The sequence below is a fragment of the Microcaecilia unicolor genome, chromosome 6 (assembly GCF_901765095.1).
Source record: "Microcaecilia unicolor chromosome 6, aMicUni1.1, whole genome shotgun sequence".
Taxonomy (NCBI): Eukaryota; Metazoa; Chordata; class Amphibia; order Gymnophiona; family Siphonopidae; genus Microcaecilia; species Microcaecilia unicolor.
Genome location: NC_044036.1, coordinates 247,977,383 through 248,002,640, shown reverse-complemented (window position 1 = coordinate 248,002,640; position 25,258 = coordinate 247,977,383). Strand labels below are relative to the sequence as shown.

General features: G+C 45.8%; 1 protein-coding gene across 3 annotated transcripts in view; it reads right to left on the bottom strand.

The window, feature by feature from the left end:
- Positions 1 to 8,719: 8,719 nt before the first annotated feature.
- LOC115472830 (dual specificity testis-specific protein kinase 1-like) overlaps positions 8,720 to 25,258 on the bottom strand; it is a 221,254-nt gene continuing 204,715 nt past the window's right edge. For all 3 annotated transcript variants that reach the window (XM_030207278.1, XM_030207280.1, XM_030207279.1), the window contains 4 exons: positions 15,425 to 15,598; positions 13,967 to 14,050; positions 12,363 to 12,449; positions 8,720 to 9,725 (listed from right to left, as the gene is read on the bottom strand). In XM_030207278.1, coding sequence (XP_030063138.1) covers positions 9,624 to 9,725; positions 12,363 to 12,449; positions 13,967 to 14,050; positions 15,425 to 15,598 — 447 coding nt within the window. In that variant the 3' untranslated portion in view covers positions 8,720 to 9,623. The remainder of the gene's footprint in view (positions 9,726 to 12,362; positions 12,450 to 13,966; positions 14,051 to 15,424; positions 15,599 to 25,258) is intronic.

Below are 25,258 nucleotides of genomic sequence, written 5' to 3'. Positions count from 1 at the left end.
TCCCTAGCCCCCAGGCTCACTCAAAACAACAAACATGGTCAATTGGGCCTCGCAATGGTGAGGACATAACTGAGATTGACCTAACAACTTATCCAAGTAACTGAGAGTGTAGCCTGGAACAGAAAAAACATGGGCCTAGGGGGGTGGAGTTGGATCCTAAACCCCGAACAGATTCTGAAGCACTGACTGCCCGAACCGACTGTCGCGTCGGGTATCCTGCTGCAGGCAGTAATGAGATGTGAATGTGTGGACAGATGACCACGTCGCAGCTTTGCAGATCTCTTCAATAGTGGCTGACTTCAAGTGGGCCACTGACGCTGCCATGGCTCTAACATTATGAGCCGTGACATGACCCTCAAGAGCCAGCCCAGCCTGGGCGTAAGTGAAGGAAATGCAATCTGCTAGCCAATTGGATATGGTGCGTTTTCCCACAGCCACTCCCCTCCTGTTGGGATCAAAAGAAACAAACAATTAGGCGGACTGTCTGTTGGGCTGTGTCCGCTCCAGATAGAAGGCCAATGCTCTTTTGCAGTCCAATGTGTGCAGCTGACGTTCAGCAGGGCAGGAATGAGGACGGGGAAAGAATGTTGGCAAGACAATTGACTGGTTCAGATGGAACTCCGACACAACCTTTGGCAAGAACTTAGGGTGAGTGCGGAGGACTACTCTGTTATGATGAAATTTGGTGTAAGGGGCCTGGGCTACCAGGGCCTGAAGCTCACTAACTCTACGAGCTGAAGTAACTGCCACCAAGAAAATGACCTTCCAGGTCAAGTACTTCAGATGGCAGGAGTTCAGTGGCTCAAAAGGAGGTTTCATCAGCTGGGTGAGAACGACATTGAGATCCCATGACACTGTAGGAGGTTTGACGGGGGGCTTTGACAAAAGCAAACCTCTCATGAAGTGAACAACTAAAGGCTGTCCTGAGATCGGCTTACCTTCCACACGGTAACGGTATGCACTGATTGCGCTAAGGTGAACCCTTACAGAGTTGGTCTTGAGACCAGACTCAGACAAGTGCAGAAGGTATTCAAGCAGGGTCTGTGTAGGACAAGAGCGAGGATCTAGGGCCTTGCTGTCACACCAGACGGCAAACCTCCTCCATAGAAAGAAGTAACTCCTCTTAGTGGAATCTTTCCTGGAAGCAAGCAAGATGCGGGAGACACCCTCTGACAGACCCAAAGAGGCAAAGTCTACCCTCTCAACATCCAGGCCGTGAGAGCCAGAGACTGGAGGTTGGGATGCAGAAGCGCCCCTTCGTCCTGTGTGATGTGGGAGGGAAAACACTCCAATCTCCACGGTTCTTCGGAGGACAACTCCAGAAGAAGAGGAAACCAGATCTGACACGGCCAAAAAGGAGCAATCAGAATCATGGTGCCTCGGTCTTGCTTGAGTTTCAACAAAGTCTTCCCGACCAGAGGTATGGGAGGATAAGCATACAGCAGACCTTCCCCCCAGTCCAGGAGGAAGGCATCCGATGCCAGTCTGCCGTGGGCCTGCAGCCTGGAACAGAAATGAGGGACTTTGTGGTTGGCTCGAGATGCAAAGAGATCTACCAAGGGGGTGCCCCACACCTGGAAGATCTGGCGCACTACTCTGGAGTTGAGCGACCACTCGTGAGGTTGCATAATCCTGCTCAACCTGTCGGCCAGACTGTTGTTTACGCCTGCCAGTTATGTGGCTTGGAGCACCATGCCGTGACGGCGAGCCCAGAGCCACATGCTGATGGCTTCCTGACACAGGGGGCGAGATCCGGTGCCCCCCTGCTTGTTGATGTAATACATGGCAACCTGGTTGTCTGTCTGAATTTGGATAATTAGGTGGGACAGCCGATCTCTGAAAGCCTTCAGAGTGTTCCAGACCGCTCGTAACTCCAGAAGATTGATCTGCAGATCGCGTTCCTGGAGGGACCAGCTTCCCTGGGTGTGAAGCCCATCGACATGAGCTCCCCACCCCAGGAGAGACGCATCCATAGTCAGCACTTTTTGTGGCTGAGGAATTTGGAAAGGACGTCCCAGAGTCAAATTGGACCAAATCGTCTACCAATACAGGGATTTGAGAAAACTCGTGGACAGGTGGATCACGTCTTCTAGATCCCCAGCAGCCTGAAACCACTGGGAAGCTAGGGTCCATTGAGCAGATCTCATGTGAAGGCGGGCCATGGGAGTCACATGAACTGTGGAGGCCATGTGGCCCAGCAATCTCAACATCTGCCGAGCTGTGATCTGCTGGGACGCTCGCACCCGCGAGACGAGGGACAACAAGTTGTTGGCTCTCGTCTCTGGGAGATAGGCACGAGCCGTCCGAGAATCCAGCAGAGCTCCTATGAATTCGAGCCTCTGTACTGGGAGAAGATGGGACTTTGGATAATTTATCACAAACCCCAGTAGCTCCAGGAGGCGAATAGTCATCTGCATGGACTGTAGAGCTCCTGCCTCGGATGTGTTCTTCACCAGCCAATCGTCGAGATATGGGAACACGTGCACCCCCAGCCTGCGAAGCACCGCTGCTACTACAGCCAAGCACTTCGTGAACACTCTGGGCGCAGAGGCGAGCCCAAAGGGTAGCACACAGTACTGGAAGTGACGTGTGCCCAGCTGAAATCGCAGATACTGTCTGTGAGCTGGCAGTATCGGGATGTGCGTGTAGGCGTCCTTCAAGTCCAGAGAGCATAGCCAATCGTTTTCCTGAATCATGGGGAGACGGGGTGCCCAGGGAAAGCATCCTGAACTTTTCCTTGACCAGATATTTGTTCAGGGCCCTTAGGTCTAGGATGGGACGCATCCCCCCTGTTTTCTTTTCCACAAGGAAGTACCTGGAATAGAATCCCAGTCCTTCTTGCCCGGATGGCACGGGCTCGACCGCATTGGCGCTGAGAAGGGCGGAGAGTTCCTCTGCAAGTACCTGCTTGTGCTGGAAGCTGTAAGACTGAGCTCCCGGTGGACAATTTGGAGGTTTGGAGGCCAAATTGAGGGTGTATCCTTGCCGGACTATTTGAAGAACCCACTGATCGGAGGTTATGAGAGGCCACCTTTGGTGAAAAACTTCAACCTCCCTCCGACCGGCAGATCGCCCGGCACTGACACGTGGATGTCGGCTATGCTCTGCTGGAGCCAGTCAAAAGCTCGTCCCTTGCTTTTGCTGGGGAGCCGAGGGGCCTTGCTGAGGCGCACGCTGCTGACGAGAGCGCGCGCGCTGGGGTTTAGCCTGGGCCGCAGGCTGTCGAGAAGGAGGATTGTACCTACGCTTACCAGAAGAGTAGGGAACAGTCTTCCTTCCCCCATAAAAACGTCTACCTGTGGAGGTAGAAGCTGAAGGCTGCCGGCGGGAGAACTTGTCGAAAGCGGTATCCCGCTGGTGGAGCTGCTCTACCACCTGTTCGACCTTCTCTCCAAAAATATTGTCCGCACGGCAAGGCGAGTCTGCAATCCGCTGCTGGATCTTATTCTCCAGGTCGGAGGCACGCAGCCATGAGAGTCTGCGCATCACCACACCTTGAGCAGCGGCCCTGGACGCAACATCAAAAGTGTCATACACCCCTCTGGCCAGGAATTTTCTGCACGCCTTCAGCTGCCTGACCACCTCCTGAAATGGCTTGGCTTGCTCAGGAGGGAGCTTGTCCACCAAACCCGCCAACTGCCGCACATTGTTCCGCATGTGTATGCTCGTGTAGAGCTGGTAAGACTGAATTTTGGCCACGAGCATAGAGGAATGGTAGGCCTTCCTCCCAAAGGAGTCTAAGGTTCTAGAGTCTTTGCCCGGGGGCGCCGAAGCATGCTCTCTAGAACTCTTAGCCTTCTTTAGGGCCAAATCCACAACTCCAGAGTCGTGAGGCAACTGAGTGCGCACCAGCTCTGGGTCCCCATGGATCCGGTACTGGGACTCGATCTTCTTGGGAATGTGGGGATTACTTAAAGGCTTGGTCCAGTTCGCCAGCAATGTCTTTTTTAGGACATGATGCATGGGTACTGTGGACACTTCCTTAGGTGGAGAAGGATAGTCCAGGAGCTCAAACATTTCAGCCCTGGGCTTGTCCTCCACAACCACCGGGAAGGGGATGGCCGCAGACATCTCCCAGACAAAGGCCGCAAAAGACAGACTCTCGGGAGGAGAAAGCTGCCTTTCAGGGGAGGGAGTGGGATCAGAAGGAAGGCCATCAGACTCCTCGTCAGAGAAATAGCTGATGTCCTCCTCCTCCTCCCATGAGGCCTCACCATCGGTATCAGACACAAGTTCACGAACCTGTGTCTGAAGCTGTGCCCGGCTCGACTCCGTGGAACCACGGCCACGGTGGGAGCGTCGAGAGGTAGACTCCCTCGCCCGCACCGGCGAAGCTCCCTCCGCCAACGTCGTCGGGGAGCCTTCCTGGGAGGGGACCGCAGTCAGTACCGCAAGCGGCACCGATGTCGGAGACCTCACCCCGGGCAAGGGGCCAGCCGGCGCCTCACTCGACGGTACCGGAGACGCAAGCACCCCCGGTACCGGAGGGGAAGGGCGCAACAGCTCTCCCAGGATCTCTGGGAGAACGGCCCGGAGACTCTCGTGCAGGGCGGCTGTGGAGAAAGACATGGAAGCCGATGCAGGAGTCGAAGTCAGAGTCTGTTCCGGGCGTGGAGGCTGTTCCGGGCTGTCCAAGGTGGAGCACATCGACACCTCCTGAACAGAGGGTGAGTGGTCCTCCCGGTGCCGATGCCTACTGGGTGCTGACTCCCTCGGCGACCCAGAGCTCTCGGTAACGACGCGGGAAGGAGACCAGTGTCGATGCTTCTTTGACTTTTTCAAACGAAGCATGTCACCGGAGCTTCCCGGTACCGACGAGGAGGACGTAGAATCCAGCCGTCGCTTCCTCGGGGCCGAGGCCGAAGGAGGTCGGTCTCGGGGGGGGGGAGGGCTGTAACGCAGGAGCCCTCAGGGTAGGGGGAGACCCACCCGAAGGCTCACCGCCACCAGCAGGGGAATGGACAGCCCTCACCTGCACTCCAGATGAAGCACCACCGTCCTACGACATCAGCACTAGTGGAGGTCCCGGTACCACCGACGCCGACGCAGCCTTCCAATGTCTCGGCCCCGACGATGCAGAGGGTCGATGCCTCGATGCAATCGATACAGTCGTGGCCGAGGGCAGAGGTCTTGACCCTGTCGACGTCGACGCACTCGATACTCCCGGTGCCGATGCCGACAAAGAGCCCGAGAACAAAACGTTCCACTGGGCCAATCTCGCTACCTGAGTCTTTTTCTGTAAAAGGGCGCAAAGACTACAGGCCTGCGGGCGGTGCCCAGCCCCCAGACACTGAAGACACGACGCGTGCCTATCAGTGAGCGAGATTACCCGGGCGCACTGGGTGCACTTCTTGAAGCCGCTGGGAGACTTCAATGACATGGGCGGAAAAATCACGCTCGTAATTGTGGTAAGGCACCAAAAAGAGGGGGAGAAAAAAACTCGACCCGAGGCCTCAAAGGGGCCTACCCCGAAAACGAAATAAAACTTATCGGGGCCAAAAACTAGAAATACGGGGAAGGGAAAAAGACCGAAAGGCCCTTCTCCGAAATCCCTTTTTTTTTTTTTTTTTTTGAAAGCGAAAAAGTCAAAAGACGCGCGAGGGTCAACTTAAGGGGCGTGAACGGTGCAAACACGACCGTACCGAGCGCGGACAAAAGAAGACTGACGAACACGAGCCGATTCGGGCGGGAAGACGGCCACGCATGCGCGGTGCGCATGGGCGCGCGAGGACTAGCAAAGGCCTTTGCTAGTGAAGTTTCCGATTGGAGGGGCTGCCGTGGACGTCACCCATCAGTGAGAACAAGCAGCCTGCTTGTCCTCGGAGAACGGGAATTACCAATGTCTTTAATGCATCTGGGCCTCAGTGCTCCCAGATTAACTTCAGTCAAGTACTGTGTGGTAATTGGCACCTGCATGTGAAAATGCTGGTTCCACCCCCACTGGCTGTGTTGCCTCTAGGGGTCATCATAGTGCCTATTCTCTGGTCTCACCAGGCCATCCTGGCAGAGATGGCTTGCCTCAAGTGATTACAACCTAGTTAGGTGCCCTTATGGAGAGAATTCTACTTGCTGCACGCAGCCTACCAAATCTCTAAGTGAGGCCTCCTCAAGCAAACCTCCACTGCACAGTGTTCATAAAGGTTTATCTTTTATTAAGGTTCTGATAAATTCATAAGCGAACATAACTCCACCCCTTTTCATTCAAGGAAGCAAATATAACCAAAGAACATCAAACACAGTAACATACCCAGAGGTGTAGCCAGGCTTTCATATCAGAGGGCGCAGACTTTTGTAAAATAGGCACTGGTGCGAGGCTGAAGAACTGGGAGAGGGGGGAGGGTGACTCAGATTTTTGAGGAGGCTAAAGTGGGGCGGAACTGGGGTGGGGCTAGGGTTGGATGGGATGGAGTGTAGCAGGTCAAGTTTAAATCCTTAGGGTGGTGACACCTATGTCAGCTGTAAAAGAACAGTGAGTGGCACTTTTGAACACAGCATAGGGGTGGTAAAGCCTCATGCTGTTCCAGCGCTATTTTTAGAGCGCTGTTTGGAACAGTGCAGGGCTTTCGCTCATCTGGGCATTAGAGCACCTGGGATGTCAGGGCCGGTACTAGAGTCTGTGGCGCCCCCTTGCAAACTATCAGTCATCCCCCCTTCCCCCCCCCCCCCCCCCCCCCTGGCCAACATCTCCTTTTTCTCTTCCTCCTCCCTGCCCTCTTTTTCAGCCCAGTGCCTTAAAAGGTGGAGAAAAAAAGTTTTTTTACTAATATGACAGCTTCCCATATGTAGATATAAATATAATGAAATAAAAATGAATATCAATAAAACTGCTTAAAAAATTATTGTAGCTGGTAAAAACAGCACTAATGAAGTCTGTTTTTTTCTGCTAATTTTTTTACACTATTCTATACAATACAGTAATGCATGGCCAAATTTCAGTGAGGATATCCTGTTTACTGATGGGTTCATCTTAACTGTTGTAATCTGCCTTGGGAAGAAATATACTGTGAAATTAAATTCAATTAAAATTAAACTCTCCTTTCATTGGGGCACATGGAATCACATCTTTACCTCATCTCTTTTGTACAAATGCATTATTCTGTTTTGAACATGTTTCAGGAACAAGTGGTTTTCATAAGTCAAAATGATAAAAATAAATATTTTCTTTAATACAGATCTCTCATTTGTTTAAACATAACTAAATGGGCTATAAACCCCTAATGCAGGCCATTGGTTTTCTTATATTTTGCCCATGTGATGAGTGTGACTTCTACTGTGCCAAAACCTGCCCTCCGCAACCTCCCGCACACTACAATCCCCCACCACCACCGCAGTTGCTGCCGCTGACCCCTCCCAAATACTGCAACCCCCCCCCCCCCCCCCTCCACCACCACCACAGCAGCCATCCTCTCCCACATACTAAAGCCCTTCCCGGTCCTACCTTGAAGGGCCCTGGTGGTGTAGTGGCTTCTTTGGGGTCAGGAAAGACCCCCCACTCTTTTCTGCATGTTGTCGCTACTGCGCCCAGCGCCGCTCGTGTTTTCAAAATGGCTGCCAAGCCTGAAGCCTTGGCAGCCATTTTTAAAACATGGTGGCGGCGCAGAAGAGCAGAGCAGAGACATATTAGCAACAGAAGAAGGGGTCCTGTAAAGAATACCTTACCACAGGGCAGGCTCGGGCATCCCACAATAATTTTTACATGTATGTGCTACCCACATGCTAAAAAATATTTCCGCCAGCATGGGAAATGGTGCGCTGGGGTTGGAACTACCACCGGCACCCGCACTGGGTTTACCGCCATTTTGTAAAAGAGCCCCTAAGTCCTCATGGCTTCATAACTACATATTGGGAGTGATGTCTGCAAACAAAACCTCTGCCCTGTCTGAAGATAAAAGAAATACTAATCCTGCTACTAGTAAAATAATCACTGCATATTCACATCTGTATATTTCTTTAGACAAAGGCACTACAAAAGAGCAGCATTTTTATTATTTTAAACTGCTGCTCACCAGTGCAGAAACCTTTGCAAAGATCAGAACACCTTTAACAAAATGGGACTCCCAGGAAGGAGTGCTGCTCTTCCTAAAATGCTGGCCATTCATTTTTTGACAAAGAGCCTACGTAAAAAACCTAGACATATTTGGCCAGATTCTGTAAATTACGACTAAAAAATAGGTGCATCCAAAAATAGCGCTTAGTGCTATTCTATAAATCGTGCCTATAGTTAGGCACGGTTTATAGAATAGTGCATAGGGCCAGGGAACACACTACATTAGGTGTAGCCATTTACGCCACTGAAAACCTGGTGTAAATACCCGAGCCTAAATTAGACACAATTCCCCCGAATTTTATAACCATACACACAAATTTGAGGAATGCTTGCAACATGCCTATAATCCTTCCATGGCCATGGCCCCTTTTCAGCTACAAGCGATAGAATTTACATGCGCCTCTTTTTAAAATGTGTCTAAAAAGACGCATGTGCAAATTCCAATGATTTCTAATTAGTGCTGATTAGTTGCTTTTCCTCCACGTCTTTCCCAATTAATAGTCTTGAGGTTTGAGAATCTTCCCCTGGTGAGTACCCTCTTTCCTCTGCCTCATGTAGCTACAGGATAATCAGGATCATATTGTTGTGGGAAAAGAACGATATACCTTAATTCCAACTTGAAATGCATTGGACAACATGAACAATTTTGAGGGACAAATTAAATACCACATAACGTTTTAAAAAATTATATTTAACTCAAAATGAAGAAACTTCCTTACTAAACACAAAAGCATCTTCTAAATGTTATTTGCTAACACTCTGAATACAGCACACCAGAGGGTCTCACCCAAACCACCAAAGTGTTACAGCATCTGATCCTCCATCACCCCAAGGTTCCTCTTTTAGTCTATTTTGTGATATCTCTTTAAAAAAAAAAAGTCCTAATGTCCATAGGTGCCAACATGTCAGAACGATTTGGGGTACAAAATATAATACAAAATACCCCTTGCTGTACACAATGAAAAAGTTTGTTTAATATTGGGGGTGCACAGCACCCAAGGAGCTGGCTATGCCAGTATCCACAGGTTAAGTGTGCCAGGTTGATAGGCATGTAGTACGCAGTCATCAGAAGACTCCATTCAGAGGGACACCTCTGGTTTACCTTGATTCTCAATAGTTCTGCTTAAAGTTAGTGATAAACAGCCCCTTTAAGCCCAAACAAGTCCCTTGTAATCAGAAGTAGCCACATGGAAGGAGGAACTGGAAGGAAACCTTTTTCTGAAGGAATGCTTTGTAAGCAGCTGTTTCCATCTGTAAATGTTACATTCTTCTCTAGAATCAATTTTAGATAACAATAATTTGTTGTTGCCATTTGCATAATTATATTGGTCTGGAAACTTAAAACATTGCCCTTTACGGTCCAGGTTCATTCTGTATGAAGGCTCTGCTAAGAAAATTTTCCTTACAAATGTTTTCTTTGAAAATAATCTTCTGTACAATAAATTAATGTAGACAAATGAAACATGGTTCGATAAACACCAGTTAGGCTGCTGTGAGCTTTTCAGTGCAATTTGAGGTGTACAAATCATTTAAACCTGGAATGTAACTCTGATCCTTCAGGACTCTTTGAGATATTTTATCCAGATTTTTGATTGTCTTTTGGGGATTCAAGGGTTTCTGCTAAATCCTCCAGCTCGTCCAGCAACTCTGTGAAAGATGGCCTCTTAAATGCCTCTATCTGGAAAGTAAAGATTCATTTTAAGAACAATAATATGAAAGTTCATTTATTTATGTAACAACATTGATAGACCACCATTCCTACGAGAAGATCATGTTGGTTTACAAAATTAAGCAGCAACAAAACAGATCCGTTCCATGTAATGATCAAACAATGGTATAACTGAGAGGGCAATTTTCAAAGACATTTGCTCAGGTGAACCAGTACTGTACCCGAGGAAATGTGCTTGTACAGGACCACCTAGCCAATGTGTGGGTAAATGTATTCATGTCGTGTATGTACATACAAATGTTTGCCTACATTTTAAAGAAATATTTCCAGAAGTGGTGTTGGGGAGAAGTACTTCCCTGGGGTCAATTTCATAGTGAAAGTATGCACATACTGTGAAAATCTGATACTTTTCACTCATGAGGGGAATTATAGTCCTCTGAGTGAATAAATGGAGGCGTTCAGATTAAAGTGCTGGAAACTACACCTCTTGGCCAAGGCCCAGTGACAAGACTGCTATGCACAGGAGCTAAATGTCAGTACCCAATACTAACCAAAAAGAGAGATGCACACAGATCTATCTGCTTGATACACTATTAGACACAAAAAGATTTGTTCACCAGTAAACTGGAAACGTAATATACAAAAATGGAGGAAAAAGACCTCAGAAACCTTTTTAAATCAAACAGACCATTGTCTATTTTCTATTGGTTCAAGTTTCAATCACTGGTCTAAAAAAACCTCCAAGAAAAATTGCATTTTTTTTTTAAGTGAATGCTTGTGTTCATACTAATGTGATGATTTAAAATACTGCTCAAACCCGCTGCTCAAACCAAATTCTAATGAGAAAAATTGCAAAAATAATTCTGTGCCACCATGAAAGACATCAAACATTCTAAAACACTTGGTTCTCAGCTCTAAAGGCACTTAGCTTCAATATCCCAATGAAGCTTGTTTCACCATTAATTATGGCTTCCCGGGGGGGGGGGGGGGGGGGGGGTGTTAATAGCTTGCTGGGTCAGCTTCAATGAATTGGTTTCACTGGTTCTCTCCAAAGACCCTGTGTTTTCTGAGGTATTTTCCCTCCATTTTTGTATATTAAATTTTCCAGTTTACTGGTGAACACATCTTTTTGTGGCTGATATTAAATCTCAGTACATCAAAATACCCTTAGCACCAGCACCCAACTGGGGCAATTCTGTAAGATGGCTGTTCACATTTACACACATAAATGTTTACAATACTGGAATTTACATGTGTATGTGCTAGCATGGCACCTAAGTTAAGCTGCGGTAGCATTTTTAGCTTCCAGTAGAAATCAGCTGGTGGTAAACGCCAAGACGCCAATAAGGATATAATGGGTGTCTCAGTGTTTACCGGCAGCTAATTGCTACTGCAAGCTAAAATGCTACCACGGCTTAGTAAAAGACCCCCACAGCGCATATTTGTAAGGGGTCATATACAGGGGTAGAGCATGGGTAGGGCTCCCTCTTAAGCATGTAACTTACAGAATATGTACATCATTACCACACTTATGTGCCTGCACTTACGCCAGCTCTATGGCTGTTGTAAGTGTGAATGCCTAAATATTAGGTGAATTAATACCCGATTACACTAGTATTGTATGAAGGAAAGTAGGCTCCTTCCTCATGTGCTCCCCCCCCCCCCCCCACCCCACTGGATGCCTAATTGGAGGCACACAGTTATGGAATTACCCCTATCAGTATAAACATTAGCACTACATTGTCAGTCTTTGTAGTGATGCTGTATAAGTATGAACATCCACATGGATTGCCAGTAGTCTGTATTCAATAGGCACCATAATATCTATCTAACAGGGGCAGACTGGAAAGTCTTTCTAGCCCAACATTCTGTATCTGATGGTGCTAAGCAGTGAAGTGCACATCTCGAGATCTTCAACAACTATCATTGTCTTGCAGTTTTTCAGGGCGGGGGTGGGGTGGGAAACAATGACAGAGGACATTATTATCAAAGACATGGGGACCAATGACAACTCCAAGCTGTTAATATTTCTGTTATACTGTGGCTGCAGCATCATAATTATTAACAAAATCATAGCAACCTCAATGCCATTGTAATTTATGTGTTAACAGTGTGGACTCTTCATGTCAGGGCAGCTCTAGTGTGTATAAAAGAATATTCTTCCAAAATACGAGTGATATCTATCATACCCTTCCAGATACTAGCAGTTCTGGTACAAGGATGCACTGAATACGGGGGTGGGGTGGGGGTACCCTTTTGACTGGTCGATCAACCTTCCATATATTTGTCTAATCCTTTATAAAGTTAATTATACTACGTGCCTGCACAGTGCCTCATGGCAATGAATTCCACAGGTTAACCACATTGTGTGAAGAAGTGTTTCCTTTTCTCTTGATGCACTGTCATTTGGCACAACAGCATTGCAAAATCAACAAAGCCGCAGAAGTTCCCTTTCTAGAGATTACTTATTAAAGCTTGTTTTCAAATGCAGGCTTAGATGCCATGTCTCATCTTTGCTCAAAGAAATGCCAACGGTAGCTGTGAGAGTACTAGGACTAAACAAAACATTAATTTTTAAGGCTTTGGACAGGTACACGCAAGCTATCTCGACAGAGAGAGACTGGGAGAGATCAAAGCAAATCTTACCCGACAGCAGCTAGCAGTTAAATCCAAAACCCTCTTGGGGCACTCCCCAATAATTTCCTGGAAAGCGGTTATATCTAGGCCATAATCCTAGAAGATAAAAATGCACAATTATTTTACAGCCTAAAGGTAATACAAACCACCAAGATTAATCCAGTTCTGTTATAAAACAGGGTTGTACTGTATAGGAGAGGTCAAGATCACAACTGTCCCTCCATCAAAATAAAGAAGTGCAGAACTCACCTAGGGGCCCTTTTACTGAGGTGCATTGGCGCCTACGCATGTCCAATGTGTGTAAATTTGGAACTACCCCCTGGCTACCGTGTGCCTCGGGCAGTAATTCCATTTTTTATGCGCGTCCGAGAATATTTTTTATTTTCTACCGCGTGGCGCAAATCGGCAGTGTATGGACACTGATGATTACCGCCCGGTTAACCCACGAGACCTTACTGCTATGTCAATGGGTGGCGGTAAGGTCTCAGGCCCAAAATGGACACGCACTGATTTTTATTTTGCCGAACGTCCATTTTCGGCAAAAAAGGCCTTTTTTGCAAGTGTGCTGAAAAATGGACCTGCACGCATCCGATACAAGCATCTACACCAGCGTAGGCCATTTTTCAGCGCACCTTAGTAAAAGGACCCCTTAGTGGTTAGAACAGCAACTGAGAACCAGAGAGACCAGGGTTCAAATCCCACTACTGAGGCTTGTGATTTTGAACAAGCCAATTAATCCCCAGGTACAAATTATAAGCCCCATGGGAACAGGAAAATACCTACTGTACCTGAACATAGCTCACCTTGAACTACTATTGAAAAGGGATAAACTAAAAATTCTCTTCTCATTTCAGTTTTAAATTGTATTGTTACATCTAACTGGTAATACGGGAACATGTGGACCAAGGGAAATTAAGTTTGAAAGAAAAAGAATCTCAATATGGTACAACAAGGAGCAGTGTAATTCTCTGCACTGTTTATCAGATATAAGCAGGAACTGTCCATTTAACACACAAGTGGCATAAGAACATAAGAATAGCCATACTGGGGCAGACCAACAGTCCCTCTACCCAGTATACTGCTCCAACAGTGGGTAATCCAGGTCACAAAACCTGGCAGAATCCCAAATAGTAGCAAGATTCCATGCTACTGATCCCATGGTAAGTAGTGGCTTACCCCATGTCTATCTCAATAGCAGACTATGGACTTTTCCTCCAGGAACTTGTCCAAACCTTTTTTAAACCCAGTTATGTTAACCGCTGTAACCACATCCTCCAGCAAGGAGTTTCAGAGCTTAACTATTTGTTGAGTGAAAAAAGAAATATTCCTTCCTATTAATTTTAAAAGTATTACCATGTAACATTGAGTGTCCCCTAGTCTTTCTACTTTTTGAAAGAAAAAAAAGACAATTCACTTTTACTCATTCTTCACCATTTAGGAGTTTGTAGACCTATATCATATCCTCCCTGAGTTGTCTCTTTTCCAAGCTGAAGAGCATTAACCTCTTTAGCCTTTCCTCATATGAGAAAGCACATAAGGTCCAGCTTATGAAACAATTTCTCCTAAGGTGTAGTCAAGTCAGACTCACTCTTTTCCTTGACAATTAGAGTTACCTGAGTCCTAGGCAGAACTTCAGGGTCTGCAGTGATTCGGCCCAGTATTTCACACAGAACTATTCCAAAAGAAAACACATCAACCTATAGGAAAAAAAAGAAAGTAAATAAGGGAGAGACTAACAGCTCCAGGGACTTGAGAGAAGATGGGCCACATTGGTCTTAATCGGTTGTCATTTACTATGTTACTATGCTGAGAAGGTGAGCAAACTCTGGGCCAGAGAGAGAAAAGAAAGGAACAAAACCCAGCACCTTTCTGAGGGGCCAATTCTCAAAGCCAGGCACTAACCCCACAGCGCAACAACAATGTGGAAAAATAGCTAAGCTTTGCTCTAAAGAAAAGTTAAGCAAATGATAATTGGTGATAACAAACCAAAAGCAAAGGAAGGACCATGTCTGGCACATGCGCATAAAGCATTTGCGGTAAGCACAGCTCTTGTGCGTATGCCCAGAGAAACCCAAGAGTGCAAGTAGACATCAGCACTATTCTTCTGTGCTTTTAAATATGAACCTTTCAAAAATTGTTTGCACTTTCAATTTTTGACAGGCTCATATTTAAGCACAGAAAATAGGCACCAATGTGTGCTTTAAATTTTGGTTTTGCTCGGATTCGTGCATTTGTTTCTCATTATCAGTGCTTACAGTTGCATGGGCTTCCTTCCACTTGCAAAAGAAGACAGTTTATTGTGAGAAATTGACAAGAAATCTTCTCCTGAACACCTTCTAGGCTGTCCCTGATCTGGCAGTACATTTTCGGTGTTATGGGTCATCATTTTCTTTTGTGCACTGCAGTACTTTTGTTTGCGCATTGGGAATGAATACTTTTGACCCTGTTAACATGCATTTAAATATATTTAAATAGAATTTGTGGTCATCTTTAGCACACATGTTAACACTGGAACTCAAGCCCTCTGAGCACATGGTGCTGTATAATGTGTGTACAAACTTGGGGTTAACCGCATGTTAATGCTGGCGGTAGTTTTGACCATTAGCTCCTGAGTGCATTACAAAATGGCAAATAGATAGTAGCCTCTATCAGCCTTGCACTCCGCCCCCTCCCCAATTAACTGTCAGGTTCTTCAGGCCTCTTAATGATCATTATCACCCCAACACCACCCCTTCCTGCTGTTTGTTTTACTTTGTGCTATTGCCAGGATGTATTTTTTGCTTTGACTGCAGCTGCTTTTGGGTGCCCTCTCCAGCCCCCCCCCCCCTTTCCCCGAAGCTGCTACCCTAGGAGACTGTGCAGTCCTAATGGATGAGCTGACCCTGAAAGTGATTAGTCTCAGGTCCTGCTTGCCACAGTAGGCCACATGTGGATTTGTATTCCCTGATGTTATCAGGTTCCTTCAGTACATTTACAACCTTGTAACACATGTCATGGGCCAAAATGGCAATTCATCATCTATTTCTTTTGGTTACAAAGTACGTTACAAAGAAGGTTGATGTAAGGAATACCTTTCGATCATATGGTTCTCCTCGCAACATTTCTGGAGCCATCCAGAACGCTGAGCCCACAAGGGATAGCTTCCTATCAGAGTTCTTTGTTGGCATCTCCACCACTTCCCTGGCTAGGCCAAAATCCGTTACTAAGGCCTCTCGTCCTCGCTGCGTCACTCGAATGAGGCAGTTCTGAAACAAGGTCAGACAGTCACAAGGTAAGGTTACCAGTGCAGGAAAAGAATAATATCCTGGGGTGGACCAGCTAACATGTTCTGCAAGGTCATATGGAGGGATCTGTTGCCAATTCCCAGTTCAGGCTTTCAGCTCCACAGGGCAGCCAGGGCTTGGGATGCTACAAAGGTAGCATTTACAACCCCTGGGGAATGGAGTCAATAACTTCATTCAATGGTGACACTCAGTGGCTGGATTTAGGATACCTCACGGTAGAGTCATAGAAGGAGTCCAGGACTATATGGCACTTGGTCAAGGCAACAACTGTGATGATGGGATTATATAAATGGGAAGGACACAAAAAAATGGGGAAAAATATCTGGGCAGTTGCAAAGGAAAGCTTTGTTTCCCTATTACTGGTGTAGCTACCCAGTGGTGTAGGTACGTGGGGCCACAGGGGCTTTGGCCCCCCCAAAATTTGCTCTTGGCTCCTGGTTTGGCTGGCGGGGGCCCCAAGCCCCACTAGCTGAAGCCTTCATCTACTGCTGGTCTCCAGTGCCGCCGCATTGCCTGCCATGCTTTCTCTTCCCCTCACGTCCAGCACGCTCCTTTTAATGAAATTCTCAGTTTCACTAAAAGCAGTATGCTGGACGTGATGGGAAGAGAGAGCAGGACAGGCAATGTGGTGGCGCCGGACAAAGGCTTCAGCTGGCGGGGTCGGAATATCGGGCCCTAATAACTAAAACCTATCAACAGCTCCGGAGCTGTCAGTAGGATTTAGTTGTTAGAGCAGGGTGATTTTTACAGCCCTCTCTGCCCAGGATTTCTGCTGGAGCATGAAAGTGAGGACACAGAAAGGCAGAAGGCTGCACTGCTGCACCTGTCAGAGGCACCTTCAGTGACTGCTGGAGTGAAGGCGAGAGTTATAGCTGCTTCTTTTTTGCATCTTCCTAAAGATCAGGCCTGGCTTAGCATTCTGATGGGTCTGGTAGAGGAGGCTGCTGATTTTCTGCTTCTGGAGAGCAAAAAGTCCTGTTCTTAAGTGCATCAGGAGCCTCCTCTTCCCCGCACATGCACACAAAAGCTGTGCCTACTGCACAATTCTTGTGGGCATCCACCAGGAACGTTCCGACCCTTTCACCGACCAATGTTAAACACTAACAGAATGCCTATAATTTGAATGCTATTAGTGCTGAGCATTGGTCACTATTTGTTTCTCGTTGTGAGAACCTATATTTTCCAGTGATGCAATGTAAAGCTGCTCCAGCCCCCAAGGTGATTTCAGCTGGCAGGGGATGGGGCTTACCCAGTTGCACTTCCCCAGGAAGTCCCAGCTCTCAACTCCTGTGCCCAATCAGAGGGACTGCTGCTGATATCACTGTGGGAGCTGTCTCTGCTGTCTGCAATGCTTCCAGTGCTTGGGTGGGCTGGGCTGGGATCCCCCCCTTCCCTGTCATTGATTCTGCCAGACTTTTTTTTAAACAAAGAGGCTGGGTTGAACAGGTAATCCCCTTGGCTGTGGTTGAGCAGTTGAGTAGGAAGGAACTAAAAGGGTTTCGTGATGTGTGGCAGGAGGGACAGTATGCACAGTACAGCCCTAGATTATTTGTAATCAAATTTAAATCACTATTTGGCTGAATACGAACTGGGCCATAGCAAGCTATGTGTGGGCGGTGTGGTCACGCAGGACGCAAGGGATACTGGGGCATGAAAACTGCGCCCCTTCCATTGGCTTCCCTTGCAAAGTGGGTGGGGCAGGGGCGCATCAGCAGCATTTGGGGTCAGGTTGCATAGGGCATGCACCAGGCTTACTACACTGCTGAATATGAATAATGTATTTGGGGTCAGGGCCACCAAGAGGGGGGGCAGGGGGACAAAATTCTCCGGACCTGGGCCTCCAAGGGGGGCCCAGAGCCAGGGTCTCTCTCTCTTCCTCCTGCTCCTGACGGGACCTGGGTGATCGCATCCCGACAGGAGCAGAAGAGAGAAAATACCCGGAGAAGACACAGCAGGACCTGCTGCTGCTCTTCACTCTGCTGGATTGCCTGCCAAGCCGCTGCTTTTCCCCTCAGGCAGCGCATGCTTGGTTTTGAAACTGTCATTTGAGAAAAGAATCATGGCACGGCTTTCACACACGCAAAGAAGCTGCATGTAAGTCGGTGTACTTTTTTTTTGTGCTCCATCTTCCCTGCCTTGTTTCTCCTCTTCTCCTACTTGTGATAATGAAGAACCGGCAGGTCCAGAACTCCCGTTCAAATTTCCACAGTAAAGGTAGGGACTGCTTTTGTGCATGGGGTCGGAAACGGTAGTGCATCACATTGCATGCACATTATAATAGTAATTAGCTCATTATAATAGCTTTGCGTTCCGTTTTTGTTAGCTGCTACCATGATAGGAAAATGGCTCGGAGAACCCTTTTGTGCATGTCCCGGTTTACTACTTGCGCGCTAAACTGGTTAGAACCCAAAATCTGCTTCCAAAATCTGTTCACTGCCATACAAGTCCAAAAGTTATGCCCTAGAGTTGCAGGAATGGTCTGGCATCTAGGGCAAGCCCCCTCAGATACAAGATCAGCTCTCGCCCCCGATGAGGCGATACGCAACTGGAGAGCAAATTTGTACAATAGTTCACGGTGAGGCACTGATTCAACCTGTTTTTGAACTGCAAGAATAAACGTTTGTAATAATGAGGAAGAAATCTCCATCTGTAAATCTGCACTCCATACTCTGGCCAACATCACATAAACTACTTCCGCAGTGGTGTCCTGTAAAAATCGATGATGAAATGTAAGGGACCCCCTGATAAGTCCCTTTATTACTTTCTTACTGACTTTAACTCCTGGCTTTCCTTCTTTCATGAACCTTCACCTCCTTCCCTCATTCTTGGGGATTTTAACATTCATGCTAATGATCCCTCTGACTCTTATGCTTCTCAGTTTCTCGCTTTAACATCCTCTTTCAATCTTCAACTGTGCTCCACTACCCCTACACACCAGAATGGCCATTGTCTGGTCTTACCTTCTTCTCCAACTGCCCACTCTCCAGTTTCTGTACCTCAGCTCTTCCCCTCTCCGACCATCATACTTAAACACCCTCCCCTCCAGTCCCATCCAATCTCCACCAATAAATTTAGGAATCTTTAGGCTATTGACTCTTCTGCTCTGTCCTCCAGTGTTTCAAACCTCTTCTCAACCACTATGTTATCCAAGTCTGTCAATGAGGCTGTCTCTTCCTTGTTATTACCGATACCTTTATATCTCCAAATGTATTTCTGTATCCTGTAATGGTGATGCCATGACAGTTTTTTTTGTAAGCCACATTGAGCCTGCAAAGAGGTGAGAAAATGTGGGATACAAGAGCAATAAATAAATAAATACTATTCTCTGCTCTGCTCTGGATACTCTCACTCCTCCTATTCCTCCAAACCTCAGCCTTGGCTGACCTCTAGAACCTGCTAGCTATGTTCCTGTGCCCGATCTGTCAAACGCCTTTGGCTGAAATCCTGTGCCCAGGCTGACTTCATACATTTCAAATTCTTGCTGACCTCCTTCCAGTCTGCTCTTTCACTTGCCAAACAGGACTACTACATCCAGTCGACAAACTCTCTTGGCTCAAACCCTCAACACCTCTTTACCACACTGAACTTTCCCTTCAAAGTGCCTTCACCTCCAACTCCCCCTTCACTTTTTTCCCAGACTCTGGCTAAGTACTTTCATGATAAGGTTCACGAGATTAACCTTGAATTCTCAACCAAGTCACCTCCACCTCTCCTTCCCTCAGTCCATTCTCTCAACCCTCCTTCAACCCCTGCCTCCTTTTCTTCCTTTTCTGAAATAACTGAAGAGGAAACTGCACATTTTCTTTCCTTATCAAAACTACCTGTTCATCTGATCCTATTCCCACCCATCTACTTAGCACTATCTCTCCTACTGTCATCCCTTCTATCTGTCATATCTTCAATCTTTCACTTTCCACTGCGACTGTTCCTGATGCCTTCAAACTTGCTGTAGTTACACCACTCCTCAAAAAACCTTCATTGGACCCTACCTGTCCTTCCAACTATCACTCCATCTCCCTCCTCCCTTTCCTATTCAAGATACTTGAACGTGCTGTTCACTGCCATTGTCTTGACTTTCTTTCATTTCAAACTATTCTTGATCCACTTGAATCTGGCTTTTGTCCTCTTCATTTAACTGAAACAGTGCTTGCTAAAGTCTCCAATGAGCTGTTCCTGGCCAGATCCAAAGGCCTGTATCCTCATCTTTCTCGATCTATCTGCTGCTTTTGACACTGTTGATCACCGCCTACTCCTTGATATGCTGTCCTCACTTGGATTTCAGGGCTTTGTTTGTTCTTTCCTGGATTTCTTCTTATCTCTTCCATCACACTTTTAGTATATACTGTGGTGGATCCTCCTCCACTTCTATCCCACCATCAGTTGGTGTACCTCAGGGCTCTGTCTTGGGACCTCTTCTTTTCTCCATCTATACTTTTTCCCTTAGTGCTCTGATCTCATCCTATGGTTTTCAGTATCACCTTTATGCTGGACTCCCAGATCTACCTCTCCACTCCAGAAAGTTCAGCAGGAACTAGGCCCAAGTATCAGCCTGCCTGTCTGACATTGCTGCCTGGATGTCTCACCGCCATCTGGAACTAAACATGACCAAGACTGAGCTTCTTATCTATCCCCTAAACCAACCTTTCCTCTTCCCTCATTCTCTATCTCTGTGGATAACACTCTCATCCTTCCTGTCTCATCAGCTTGTAACCTTGGGGTCATGTTTGACTCCCTCTCTTTTTCTCTGCACATATTCAACAGACTGCTAAAACCTGTCATTTCTTTCTCTATAATATCACCAAAATTCATCCTTTCCTTTCTGAGCACTCTATCAAAACCCTTATCCACATCTTATCACCTCTTGCTTAGACTATTGTAACTTGCTTCTCACAGGTCTCCCGCTGAGCCATCTCTCTCCACTTTGATCTGTTCAAAATTCTACTGCATGACTTATATTCCGCCAGTGTCATTATGCTCATAATAGTCCTCTCCTCAAGTCACTTAATTAGCTCCCTATCTGTTTCCGCATACAGTTCAATCTCTTCTTATTGACTTACAAGTGCATTCACTCTGCAGCTTCTCAGTACCTCTCCACTCTTATCTCTCCCTACACTCTTCCCCAGGAACTCCGTTCACTAGGTAAATCTCTCTTATCTGTACGCTTCTCCTCCACTGCTAACTCCAGACTCTATTTCTTTTACCTTGTTGCACCATATGCCTGTAATACACTTCCTGAGCCAGTACGTCAAGCTCCATCTCTGGCCATCTTCAAATGTAGGCTAAAAGCCCACCTTTTTGATGCTGCTTTTAACTCCTAACCCCTATTCCCACCTTAGTAATTCCCTTATCCCTTATTTGTCCAGTTTGTCTGTCCTGATTAGATTGTAAGCTCTGTCAAGCAGGGACTGTCTCTTCATGTTCAAGTGTACAGTGCTGCATACGTCTAGCAGCGCTATAGAATGATAAGTAGTAGTAGTAGTAGTAAGGGGCACACGTTGGAACCTAGAGTATAAGCATCCAAGATGGTTTCTTGAACATCTGTCAGGTCCTCCCAGGGTAAAGAGTGAACATAATGTCTTAACTGTAAATATGCAAAAACGTCTCTACCAGGGAGGTGATATGTTTGTTGTACTTCAGCAAATGGGTGCATCTTTCCCTCCTCTGTCACCACCTGAAAAATACTTAACACCTCTCTGTGCCCATGTTAAAAAACTGTGGAACACCCACCTGGAGAAAAATCTGAATTATTACACATGGAAAGGAAGGGAGTAACATTGGGGGGGGGGGGGGGGGGGGGGGGAATAAATTATATTGTTTACATACCCAGTGTAAAATTGCTCTCCATGCTTTCAAAATAGGATATTTCTTAAAGATACCCAAAGGAGAGCTGTGCTTGGTGTGAAGCAGATAACTAAATGTACCTTAGGGATCAAGGCTGTTTCCAGCTCTGTAAATTAAAAATCTAGGATGCCTCAAATACCAATCATTAAGGTGCCTCATGCCACTGGCTATGGTCAATTGACAAAGGATGAGCAAGCCCATGAGCCTTAGGAATCTGCAACTTCTCTGTTCGTAATCGGGGCTTTTTGCTTTGCCAAAGAAAAATTTGCAGGGCTCTGTTCAAATGCTGCTCAAACTGGTGGTACAAAAACAGTGACAGTTTCTGAAACATATTCAATCACTTTGGGAGTATGAGCATGTTAAACAGCGCTATTTGGCCCCACAGCGAAAGAGGATAAGACCTCCAAACCTGAAGTTTCAGACGGGTTTCCTCCAATAATGGAGGCACATTAATAGAATAGAAATAGAATTAAATAAAACATAGGAAAAAAAATAAGATGTTACCTTTTTTATTGGACTAACAATACATTTTTGATTAGCTTTCGAAGGTAGCCCTTCTTCGTCTTCGAAAGCTAATCAAAAAATGTATTAAATTAGTCCAATAAAAACGGTATCATCTTATTTTCTTTTCTACATTTTATTTTATTTCTATTGATTACCTTTGGAAGTGGACTAAACATGGCTACCAAATCTCTCTACATTAATAGAATAAAAAGAACCAACATCACTAGGGTTGAGAACACCCAGATAACGAAGGGTGTGGTCCTCCCACTGGAGTGCTAATATATATTAATCTTTTGCATTAATTCATATATTTAAGGCACATTGATACATAGACTTCTAAGTGGCTGAATGTAGAAGGGCTCTCTTTGTGTCTCAATGTGGTTAAGCAGTGTGAGCAGCAATATTCCCACTAACCTGAAGGGGGACTTCCAACTCTCTCTACCAGGGTGGCATCATTTCTGTCATCTCAGAGTTGGAGCTGCCAAAGTCTGACAGGTCTCAGATACCACACTACCTCAGGTAGTTGACATTTAAGTGGCTGGAGCAGTGCCAGGTGAGTAAAAAGATCTACTGCACAGGTTAAGAACATTGCTGAGTAGGTCTTGCTCCTGAATCATCTGTATTAATAGTATTGCTCTGCCACTCATCATTCAGATGATATAACAGGGTCAGCTCAGTTTTTCCAAGTTCTTCATCTGGCAGGAGAAGAGAGTCAAAATGCGAACAGTTTTTAAAAGCGTTTCTTAGATTTTCTTTGCTTTTTAATTTTGCAGGTGAAAGAGGTCATTTAAAGTAGACAGATGCTTTAATTGCATTTCTGAAAGTGAGACAAATGGTTGAGGAAAGTAAACCATTTAATGACCCAGCACTGAGAATCTAGCTAATAGCAAAGCAGCTTTAACAATGACTAATGTCACCATAATGAATTCTAGCCCTATAGCTATTTCAACTAAGAGCATTATTAATATCATATAAGAGTGGTTACAAAGTGGGTATGATTTTCTTTGAAAAGCTAAACACCCATTTTTGATCCTCAGATATCTTCTAAGGGTAGCACTACAAGTACTTAAGGTTGTATATTTTCAAAGATCTGTGCTGTACTTGCAAACACTTCTGAGTTGTGAAGCAAGTATTGCGTTCAATTCTGGTTGCCATATCTCAAAGAAGATATAGCGGAATTAGAAAAGTTCAAGGAAGAGGGACCCTATGCTTGGAATAAACTTCCTGAGCCCTTACGCCAAGCCCCCTCCCTACCCATCTTCAAAACCTTACTCAAAGTCCACCTCTTCAATGTTGCTTTCGGCACCTAACCTTTATACCTTTTCAGGAAATCTTGACTGTCCCAATTTGACGACCCCTACTTGACTGACTGTACATTTGTCCTTTAGATTGTAAGCTCTTCGAGCAGGGACTGTCCTTCTATGTTAAATTGTACAGCGCTGCGTAACCCTAGTAGCGCTTTAGAAATGTTAAATAGTAGTAGTAGTAATGATTGAGGGGATGGAACTGCTCTCATTTGAGGAAAAGCTAAAGAGGTTAGGGCTCTTCAGTTTGGAAAATAGATGGCTGAGGGGAGATATGACTGAGGTCTACAAAATCCTGAATGGTGTAGAATGAGTAAAAGTTAATCGATTTTTTACTCTTTCAAAAAATACAAAGACTAGGGGATACACAATGAAGTTAAATGGAAATATTTTTATAACAAATAGGAAGAAATATTTTTTCACTTGAACAATAGTTAAGCTCTGGAACTCATCAGCTTCCTGTCCCAAAGTGCTTATCATCCAAGTGTGAAGAGAGAGAGATGCAGAGACATAAGGATAGAAACAGCTGCAGGGGTGCCAGGGTATTGAAGCCTACAGGAGATCCAGAGCTTTGTGATTAATGGGAGGTTTCTGACCTAGTAAGTCTTAAAGCATGACTGCAAGGTGTCTGGTATTACTGAAGAGTCAGAGTTTTCATCAAGAGAACCTCTGATGCTATTGATTGTTGCAGACAAAACTTGCCTATTTACCCAGACCTCTTCTTATGCCATCTAGATTTCTGTCCTGCTGTGATGCACTCTGAGGTGTTTTAATGGAAAAGTGTGCTGGTGGTTGGGAGGCGGGGCTAGTACTGGGCAGACTTCTACGGTCTATGCCATGAAAATGGCAGATACTAATCAAGGTCAGGTACACACAAAAAGTAACACATATGAGTTATCTTGTTGGGCAGACTGGATGGACCATGCAGGTCTTTCTCTGCTGTCATCTACTATGTTACTATGTAGATGGCAACACCAGTAATTGAGAAGCAAAGCCAGGGCAGGGCAGACTTCTGTGCCCTGATTGTGGCTGGACAGATTTGGATGGGCTGGAGTGGAACTTCAATAACAGCTTCAGAAGTTTTAGAACAAGGACAGTGCCAGGTAGACTTCTACAATATGCCCTGAAAATGGCAAGGACAAATTAAGATCAGGTATACATATGAAGTATTACATCATACCTTATGTATGAGATTATCTTGTTGGACAGACTGGATGGACCATACAGGTCTTTATCTGCTGTCATCTACTATGTTATTCCTGCGTGCTAAGGCCATTTTTACCACTAAGGTAAAATGGACGATTTTTGTATTTTCACTATTAATGGCTATGCGCTAAGGAGACCCTACTGTCACCCATTATGTAAGCAGTAAGGGCTCACATGCTAAACACATGCTAATCAGTTAGCATGCAGCAATGTAGCTGCATTAACTGATTTGCACAGGACGCGTTCACTCTCCACCCCCAGATCTGCTCCCAGTGCTAAAAAGTAAATTTTATTTTTTTAGTGCATGGATAGTGTGCGCACATCTAAAAATTACCATGCGATGCCTCAGCACACCCTGTGGTAAGCCTTTTTTGGGTGCAGTAAGCATGTGTTAATGCTTACTGCAGCTTAGGAAAAGGACCCCTTAGATGGGGTTAGAGAGCAGTCGAAAGAGGAGGTCTGTCCTCCAGAGATCAGAGAATATGACTCTATTGGGCCAGTTATTTGGTACCTCTCCAGTTTGATACCCTAGGCAGTAGTCTATGTCTCAATCCAGTCTAAGCCTATTCTTTGCATATTAATTGATTGATTGTTTTTATGTTTGAATCTGTTTATTGAAGTTTTACAAATAATGAACAGGTACAGAACAAAAGGCAACAACATGAGACATAGAGGCATGTTATACAAAACGGAGCACCACGGGCTTTGACTCTTATAGCCCTCAGCATACCTATCACACCTCTACCTTGTACTCATTTGAAACCAA